This window comes from Hipposideros armiger, unplaced genomic scaffold (genome assembly GCF_001890085.2).
Source record: "Hipposideros armiger isolate ML-2016 unplaced genomic scaffold, ASM189008v1 scaffold_476, whole genome shotgun sequence".
NCBI classification, from domain to species: domain Eukaryota; kingdom Metazoa; phylum Chordata; class Mammalia; order Chiroptera; family Hipposideridae; genus Hipposideros; species Hipposideros armiger.
Window position 1 is genome coordinate 596085 of NW_017731826.1, and position 9896 is coordinate 605980.

The 9896-nt window shown below is 47.4% G+C and overlaps 1 protein-coding gene across 3 annotated transcripts in view; it reads left to right on the forward strand.

The window, feature by feature from the left end:
* The window catches only part of RET (ret proto-oncogene), a 58545-nt gene extending 48894 nt beyond the window's left edge, over nt 1-9651 (forward strand). For 2 of the 3 annotated variants that reach the window (XM_019666634.1, XM_019666635.1), the window contains exons 16-20: nt 2103-2173; nt 3423-3560; nt 4632-4731; nt 6147-6294; nt 7571-9651. In XM_019666634.1, coding sequence (XP_019522179.1) covers nt 2103-2173; nt 3423-3560; nt 4632-4731; nt 6147-6294; nt 7571-7728 — 615 coding nt within the window. In that variant the 3' untranslated portion in view covers nt 7729-9651. Of the gene's footprint in view, nt 1-2102; nt 2174-3422; nt 3561-4631; nt 4732-6146; nt 6392-7570 lie in introns of those variants that run through there. The other variant, XM_019666636.1, reaches the window with a different exon arrangement.
* Nucleotides 9652-9896: the final 245 nt, after the last annotated feature.

A 9896-nucleotide genomic window follows, 5' to 3' on the forward strand; every position in this document is an offset into this window, starting at 1 on the left:
AGTTCCAAACAAGATGAACCCAAACAGGCCCACACCAAGACACATCATAATTAAAATGTCAAAGGTTAAAGTCAAAGAGAGAATCTTAAAAGCAGCAAGAGAAAAGCAGTTGGCTATGTACAAGGGAGCTCCCATAAGACTGTCAGCTGATTTCTCAATAGAAACTTTGCGGGCCAGAAGAGAGTGGCATGAAATATACAAAGTGATGAAAAGTAAGGACCTACAACCAAGCTTACTCTACCTACCAAAACAATTATTTAGAATTGAAGGACAGATAAAGAACTTCCCAGACAAGAAAAGGCTGAAAGAGTTCATCACCACCAATTCAGTATTACAAGAAATATTAAAGGGACTTCTTTAAGAAAAAGAAGGAAAAAAATCAAAAGTATGAATAAGAAAATAATGCAAAGAAAAAAATTCTCACTGACAAAGGCAAACCCATAATACAAGCAGTGGATCAACCAACACTAAAATAAGTACAAAGGTTAAAAGGCAAAAGCAGGAAGATCATGTGTAATTACAACAATACATTAAGGCATACACATGAACACACACACACACACACACACACACACATATGAAGTAAATAATGACAAAAACATAAATGTGCAAGGGATGAGTAAAAAATGGTAGTGATTATGGAACGTGTTTGAACTTAAGCGACCATCAACTTAAAATAGGCTGCTAGAAATGCAGTTTGCAAAATATGAAGCACATGGTAACCACAAACCAAAAATCTATGAGACATATACAAGAGGTAAAGAGAAAGGAATTCACACACAACACTGAAGAAAGTCATCAACATAGAAGAAGAGAGCAAGAGCATCAGAAAGGTACAGAGAACTACAAAAACAATCAGAAAACAATAAAATGGCAATAACAATACCTATCAATAATTACTTTAAATATAAATGGATTAAATGCTGCAATTCAAAGATGAATGGATGAAGAAGTAGTACATATATAAAATGGAATATTACTTGGCCATTAAAAAGAATGAAGTCTTACTACTTGGGACAACATGGATGAACCTAGAGAGTATAGAGCTAAGTGAAATATGTTGGACAGTGCAAGACAAATAACCATATGATGTCACTTATGTGTGAAATCTCAAAAACAAAATAAATGAACAAGCAAGACAGAAGTATCTATCTCATAGATACAGAGAACAAACTGAGGGTTGCCAAACGGAAGAGAGTTGGGGGGCTGGGTGGAAAAGGTGAAGGGATTAAGTTGTACAAATTAACAGTTACAAAATAGTCACGGGGATGTAAGGTACAGCTTGGGGCATATAGTCAATAATATTGTAATAACTATGCATGGTTTCACGTGGGTGCAAGACTCATGAGGGGAATCACCTTGTAAGTTATATAAATGTCTAACCACTATGCTATACTTCTGAAAGTAATATACTATTGAATGTCAACTGTAATTTAAAAACAGAAGTAAAAAAATAAAAGCTGGCTTGGAAAGGATTTGGTAGGTGAACCCCCTTTGCAGTGGGGGGCACTCTTCCAGAGGATACTCAGAGGGCCCTGGCATAAAATGAGGAGAAACCAGCCTTGAAGCACACAACCAGACTCCTTCCTTCAGAGCTTCTTGGGAGGGCCTTTAGTGTGTTACTTGGCGTCCAAGGTCCCCAAGACAGAAACACTGGATGTTGGTTTCCCAGACTCGGTCGCCCTAAGAAGTCTGGGCAGATGGTGCTGGATGGTGCTGTTGGCCCGCCTGTTGGGCAGCACCACCCAGGGTGCCTCAGAGCTCCCCAGATTTGGCCGTAGGGAATCTGGCTTGGGCTTGGTATCAATTCCTTGGGTTTCTTCTCCACAGAGATGTGGTGTGTGATAAGCACACACTGTAGCTGTGGGCAGGCAAGCTGACTGTCCCCAGCATCTCAGCCATGCCTGGGAGGGCCAGGCTGGAGCTCAGGCCCCTCCAAGGCTGTGCTGACCGTTCTGTACCCAGGAGCATTCTGGGTGTCGTTTACTCAGCATCCCACCAGAGCTGGAAGCGCCTGGGACTGGGACCCACCTTCCTCCATACTCTTCCAGTTCCCAGGGCGTCAGAGTAATATTAATGCCCTTCTTTTACTCCTTCCTTAGGGTCGAATTCCAGTAAAATGGATGGCAATTGAGTCCCTTTTCGATCATATCTACACCACCCAAAGTGATGTGTAAGTATGGATGCTGCCTTCCTAGGATAGAGGTTACAGGTGAAGGGGGGCCATGACACCGGTCTGGGCAGCTCAGCCAGGGAACAGCACTGGCCCTGACTGCCTGCTAGCTCATGCCAACCATCCATAGGTACCCCCTAAGCTGAGGGGGTTTCGTGTGTTTATTTAGCAGATAACTAGGGCTCAGCAGTAGTTCTGAAAGCCACAGTGACATTTTGAGAGCAGTGAGCAAATCCACCTCACCTCTGCTTCTTCCCTCTCCTGGCCTCTCCCCTCCCTCTCTGGGGGTTCTCAGTGATACACTGGCCTGGCCAAACATCCCCTCCCCTTGGGGCATAGCAGGACTGGGCCCAGGCAGGAGTGGCTTGGAGTGACTTCTAGCTTGCTCCCCAAATTGCTCAGACAGGAACCCAAATTCAAGTCTTCCAAGTCAAAATGCAGACTTGATAATTTTCAGAATCACAACAGACTTATTTCTGAGTGTTCTGCCATCAACAGACGTGTATATCTTGAATAATGTGGCCTGTGAAAAGGTAGTTGCTACAGTTTTAAACAACTGCTTTCTGATTATGGAAGCTGACTGTAAGTAAAACAGTTGGAAAATGCAGACAAAGCATAATGAAGAGACAAAGTGACTTGGATCCCACCACCCTTAAGTAACTACTGCTGGCCTTCATAGGCATTGGCCTTCTAGTGTTTTTTGTGGTGTGACGGTATATGCTTTTTATCACTGTAAGTGGGCTCGTGTGATAATGCTATTTTGTGATACGATTTTTGTTCCCACTTCACAGTAAATTGTATCTTACAGTTAAGTATTTTGCAATAGCAGTGCTTTTATTTCTTCTAAGACTTTATAAAAATTCCAAGCACACAGAAAAAGTGAAGAAAGTGTGCCAGGAACCCTGGCCCCTGACCTGGGTCCCACCTGCCTTTTGCTGCACTTGCTGGGCTGGGCTAGGCCATCTCCAATGCTCCAGCAGTCGGTCACCTCAGCCTGCCTATGTGCCGGTGCCCCTTGTGGGTGTGGGGGCTGAGCTGAGAAGCATCGCAGGGGTGGGGGACAGGGCAGGCAAGACAGATGTACCCACCTCCATCCCCATTTGTCTATTTAGTGGGGCTCAGGCTGACACCTGCTCTCTGCACGGGTAGGGGGGTGCGGGGCTGAGGGATCTGCAGCTGCAGGGGGGCGGGGAGGATGGCTGTGCTGCAGGCTGGTACGGCCACTCACTGGTTGTCTTGCTCCCTGTAGGTGGTCCTTTGGTGTCCTGCTATGGGAGATTGTGACCCTGGGGGGCAACCCCTACCCCGGGATTCCTCCTGAGCGGCTCTTCAACCTTCTGAAGACAGGCTACCGGATGGAGAGGCCCGACAACTGCAGCGAGGAGATGTGAGCAGGCTTTCTTTTGGCCCCATGTCTCTCCTATACATTCACCCAGGTTTGGGAGGGAAGGGCACATGCACTCATTCCCTACCCCTCCTGAGCAGCTCTGGGTGCCAGCCTGAGGTCAGCTGGGTGGAGGGTGGTGACAGGGCAGAGCATGACGAGCAGAAGTTGCAGAACCACCCTTGGGCTAGATAGCAGATGCTGGGGACCCCAACTCCACTGGGCTGGATGGGTTTCCTGGGGGGACCAATGAGGATGGGGGTGCAGAGTCCAGGGCGATGTGGTGGGAAGGATGAGAGGGCACCTCAGACAGAGAGCAACTGAGCCCAGGTCACTTGGGGAGGGGCTGGTAATTCAGAATGGCTCCTGGCACAGATTGGGGAGTGCCCGAGTGGAGGCGAAAAAGCAGGCCAGTGCTAGATGGGGCATCCAGCCTTCAGCCCTAGGGCACCTGCCATCACACACTGAGGTTCTGTCAGATGATTCTCGAGGACAGGTTGAGGACACATGAGAAAGGGGTTGTCCACATTCAGAGACATGCTGGTCCGTTCTTTCCACAAAGTCGGTGTGTGCCTGCCATGGGCCCGGCTTGGGCCTAAAAGGGTGAGTGACACCACCCCCTGGCAGCCTGGGCTGGCAGCCAGCTGGCCAGCATACCACACACAGCGGCCCTGGAGGCCCCGCAGCCACGGAGGTGATAAAGGTACAAGTAAGAGGTGTGATTGGCAGTTTTGCTTCCACACCTAATTCATCCTTCATTAGAGTTTTAAGGACATTCATTTCCCTCTCAGCCACCATAGTGGGCACGGCATCTTGTGTCCCTGAAAGGGATGTGAAAACAAATCTCTCTCAAGGAAAGGGAATCTCACAGGATGCTGGACCGCAGAGCCGGGCACTCTGAGCCCCCGGTGACCACTTAAACCCTGGCCCAGCTCAGAGAAGCATGTCAGTGGTGCAGACACTGCTTTGGGTTTGGGAACACAGCCCCCCAGGCCCGGGCACTGTGCTGGGTGTGGGGGCTGTGACAGGGCAGTTCCTGCTGGGTCAAAACTGCCTGTCTGCGCTTTCCCCCAGGTACAGTCTGATGCTGCAGTGCTGGAAGCAGGAGCCAGACAAGAGGCCAGTGTTTGCCGACATCAGCAAAGACCTGGAGAAGATGATGGTTAAGAGAAGAGTGAGTACCTGAACAGATTTCCAGCGTGGGCCACCCACAGGCTGAGTGTGGCAGTGCGGGTGGGGGCAGTTCTGGCCCCAACCCAGGTCCACGGAGCTCCCTGTGTAGGGGAGATGATCATGCTGACCCCTGAGGGCACCAGGCCCCTTGGGCTTCTTTTCAAATCATAAAGAAACCAAGATTCTTAGCTTGACACTTAGGAAGAGCTCTCAACAGACAGGTGTGCGAGGGAAATATTCCAAAGCCAAACAGAACCATTTCCAGTAACTGGACAGGAAAAAGTAGAGTTGACGTGAGTGTCCTAAATTCAGATACTGTGAGGGGTCTCCCTGGAGTGGGATTTGAGCAGTGAATAGCACACCAGCTCTTCTAAGGGACCTCTTGCTATAGCCATATGTGACCTGTAGGACTATGAATGCCAGCGTGCCGGGTCTTCTGAGTTTTAAGGGATATTTATGTTAAGTTTCCCAGTTTTTAATGTTAGCAACTCATTTAAATTTCCAAAAGTCCAATGTGGGCCAAACAAAATACATCTGGGATGCTAGGTTCAGCCTGTGTGCCTACAGTTTGCAATTCTGTACAAAAATGGGCAAATCAACAAGTTTCAGCTAATAGTTATTGAGCAATTGTACCTGCCTTCGGTCCTGCCCTCCTGGTGTAAGGACACTTCATCCTTACATCACACATTTACAAGAAGCTGTAATTTCTTCAAACAGGAAAGTGAGAGGCACGGTCTAGGCCATTGTAATGAAACACCCGTGTATCACTTGGGCAAAGCCTCCCAAAGCTGCGCATGTAGGGTCACCCTGAACAAGTGATAGCTGATGCTGGGAGACACCCTTCCTAGGATAGGGCTGAGAAGTAGCCAGGAAAATGCTGGGACTGTCCTTCACACATTTAACCAGGGCAGCGGGAGTCGCAGGTCCTGCAGAGTATCAGGCTTCCAAGCTGAAGCCTACGCAACGTCCTGTGCAAAACCCATGTCAGTTGACTACAGATTTCGGAGTCCTGGTGTGGTCTTCTATATGGCAGGAGTCCTTGGAGGAAAGCTGGAAAGTGTCCCGCAGGTGGGGACGTGTGTTGGCACTCCTGTGTGCGTAACAGGGCTGCAGCGAGCTCCCAGGGCCCCCGCGCTTGTAAACAGGCTGGCGTCCAGTGCTGCAGCATAGGACCAGGACAGTGAGGAGCACATTTGTGTCCCAAGAGGTGACTCTCTAGGGGGCAGCTATGAGGACTGTGGACCGGGACCAGGGCAGGTGGGGCTGGGGGGAGCGCAGGTCTCTGGGAGAAGCCAGCAGGCTGGCGGTGGGGCATGGCCAGGGCTTTTGCCGTCAGGTGGAGGGGGCGTGTCCAGTAGTGGCACACTTGGGTGGTGGTGGGGAGGGGGGCGTTGATCAGTCATTTTTCTCTTCCAGGACTACTTGGACCTGGCCGCGTCCACCCCATCTGACTCCCTGCTTTACGATGATGGCCTCTCAGAGGAGGAGACGCCCCTGGTGGACTGTAATAATGCTCCCCTCCCTCGAACCCTCCCCTCCACGTGGATTGAAAACAAACTCTATGGTAGAATTTCACATGCATTTACTAGATTCTAGCAACACTGTTCCTCCCTGCACTATCCTTACTCTCTGTAATGCTTTTTGAGTCCTTCTGGTCTGAATGAGAGTCCTTCTGCTCTGAACCTTTTAATTTGTAAATGTCTGATGTTGCATCAGTTTACATTCAGGCATTTTTCAACTATGTTTTTTTAAAAAGGATGTGAAAATAAGTGTAATTCCACTCTGAAGAAAGAGGGCAGGGCAGAACTCTTGGGATATTGAGAAATTGATGAATAAGTCATTTCTGGGATGGGTATCAAGTCATAGTACTTCCAATTTAACTACTGGGATAAATTTACCCAATTCAGGGGGCATTTAATTTGAAAAGAAGGAGCCAGCACCAGCCTGCCTACACCGAGAGCACAGCCAGTGGCCCTCCCCACAGGCCCCGTGTGGACAGCGGGCAGCTCTTGGAGGCCATGCGGTGCTGGGTGTGCAGCCATGTGCCCACAGTAAGACAGGATGCATGCAGGCTACTGTTTTCACATCCTTTGCATTACACACTGTAATGACGGTTGTCACTTCTGAAGTCAGTGCTAAAAGCTGGAGCAAATGCTTTTTGAAAGAACGTAAGTCTGTGGTGCTGTCATCTTGCAATGGACAGTAAATATGGTTCTTGCCAAAACTCCTTCTTTTGTCTTCAATTAAATACTTGAAATTTTTTTGTTTTCTAACTTCATCATTGATTGTTTTTGAAATCTTCGAGTTTGAAGCATTTCTCAGCTGAGAGTGTTCCTTTTGCATGCCTCCTGGGTCACTTGATTCCTTGCTGGCTGTGGGTCTAGTGCTAAATGCTATTTGTCCCGTCACCGCTGTGGGTCTCAGCTGTGTGTGCCCTTGGTCTGGAAGATCCTCTACTCTGGGGTGGACTTGGCTTCTTTACATCTGAGAACTTTTGATAGAACCTGCTCGCTGCAGTGAGCTGTTTGTCACAGCCAAGTGCTTAGGACGCCTTATGCTGCCTTAGAAAAGGAGTTAAACAAGGTCAACAAATACGTATCAGATGTGAGTTTGAAGCCTATGAAAGTTAAATTGGTAGTTTCTGTTAAGTTGCCAAGAGAACACGTGCTATTTCCTCTAAACGTGTGTTCTGGAGACCTAGAGCCCGAACCCATTCATGTAATTGGCACAGAACCAGAACTTTGGTTTGAACCTCAAAGAGAGTTTTGCCAAGGCCTTACTGTCTGCACATGAAGTTTTGGTCCTTCAGTGCAGAACAAATGATCTGTTTTCATTTTTAGGCATGTCAGACCCGAACTGGCCTGAAGAGAGTCCTGTACCACTCACGAAAGCCGATGGCCCTAACACTGGGTGTCCAAGATATGCAAATGATAGTGTATATGCTAACTGGATGGTTTCACCCTCAGCGGCACCATTAATGGACTCGTTTGATAGTTAACATTTCTTTGTGAAGGTAATGGACTCACAAGGGGAGAGAACACGCCGAGAATGCCTCCGGGCCCCTCATTGTGCCCTTCTGCTGGCTGGTGATTTTCCCTCCTAGCAGATGTAGTGCACTGGATGGGAGCTGAGAACCGTGTTTAGGTCCTTCCTTCCTCTTCAGCCCTCAGCAAGGCCAGTGATGGTCTGTGTTCATTAGGGACCACGATACTCTGTGCTCAAACGTGTGGGTCCCACACTAACTACCTGAACTGTTTGATTTTTCTGTTTGCCACCAAACAAGGCAACAAGATTTAAACATGAAGTGCATTCTCTCTCTCTCTCTCTCTCTCTCTCTCTCTCTCTCTCTCTCTCTCTCTCTCTCTCTAACACACACACACACACACACACACACACACACACACACACACACACGTGCACAGCAGGGAAGAAACTGGCCCAAACGACCTGTCCTTGTTGAGAACAGGAGCCTGGCAAGGCCTCGTGGTGGTGTCAGAACCCTGCCAGAGCTTGAGTGGGAGAGAGGACCTCAGGACAGGCCTCAGCTCAGCATTCAAATCCTGAGAATGGCTTTTTAAAATTAAAAGGAACCTTTTCTTAACATTTGATTTTTTTATCGTTGTTAAAGTGATTCTTAGATTTAGCACAATGGAGAGATTTGATGCCATATTTGCTGTGTAGACAGGTGGCGTGAGACATAAGGGCTTACAGACACATTTGCCCCATCACTGAGTGGTCACTACCCCTGACAAGAACAGCATGAAGAAAAGGGGCATTTGAGTGGAGTGACCTCCCATTTAGGGCTGCCGTCAGCAGAGCTGTGGCTGCCGTGAGCCCACCCCCAGCCTCAGCACACTGCGCGTCCAGCCTCCTCTCACACATTAGGAGTGGGTATGGGGTTCAACTAGCCATGTAGCACTGACGATGACCAAGGACTGCTGTGCCTCATATTACAATTCTGATGTGGAAAAAAGACAATGTTTTGGCTCTTATAGAGCTTCTACACAAAGGACCTGCGTGGACTCTTCCTGTCTTTGTAACAATGTTGCTGTCACAAGACATTTTTGTTTCTTAGATTCTGACCATGACTCATAAGCTTCTTGTCATTCTTCACTGCTTGTTTCTGGTCAGACACTCTGCACTCCTCCATCCTGGGGCTCGGGGGGGGGGGGGAGGCTTTTGGAAAATCCTGGCAGCTCTTCTGTCTAGAGCTGTGACTTACTAGGAGAGGACTGGTTACCAAAACATGCCAAATCTTCAGACAGAAAGCACTGTGACAAAACTTACAGGAGCCTCATTACTATACTGTGTTTTATAGGCATTTCACAAAAGAAGTAAAATGACAGCATTTTTGTGGCCAAGAAGGCTTGGCTGAGGGTGTGTTGGAGCCTCATGGTGTGCATGTGCGTGTGTACACACACCCAGAGAGAGAGCTGGAAACACACTCACTGGATTGTAACGTGGCTGTGATTGGGAGTGTTTTTCAGATATACTATGATTTGTTCTTTTACGAATATGTTGTGGTAAACCTTTGGTTTTCAGGTGTGCTTAATGCAAGTCTTACTAAATAAGGATAAACTCTCTCAAATTATTAAAAATGCCTACTCAGCAGGTACGTGTTCTCAGCGGGGTGAGCACTCCAGGTCTAAGGGGCTGACCCAGTGATGGGGAATTAACCCTTGACTAACAATCGAGTTGTCTAGTCCTGACTAATTAAAGTACTCGTACTTACTAGTCCTATCAGACAACTTTCATATGCATATATGCATAAGTTACTAAGTATTAAGTATTCCTGAGTATTAAGTAGCAATGTTAGTTAATAAAATTTGTAAAATCTATTTATGAAAGGTTATTAAACCATGCCATGTTAACTTGCTTTTGTAAATCAAGATGACTAAGAAAATAATTTCAGCTATGTAAATAAAACCATGTATCATAACATGTGTAAACTTCTTTTTTCTATTTAACTTCCTAGTTGGATCCATGAGGTTTCTGATTGTGAAGTTTCAGTGCAAGGATTAAAATATCACAAGGGGATCTACTGGGGTGACCACTGGGGGACTAACAGTGATTGAAGGACTAGGTGGTCCTTGGGGATGTTATCAGCTGCACAATATGTATGTGAACAGGCACGTTTATAGTAACTTAAAAACTCAGCTAGTTCTG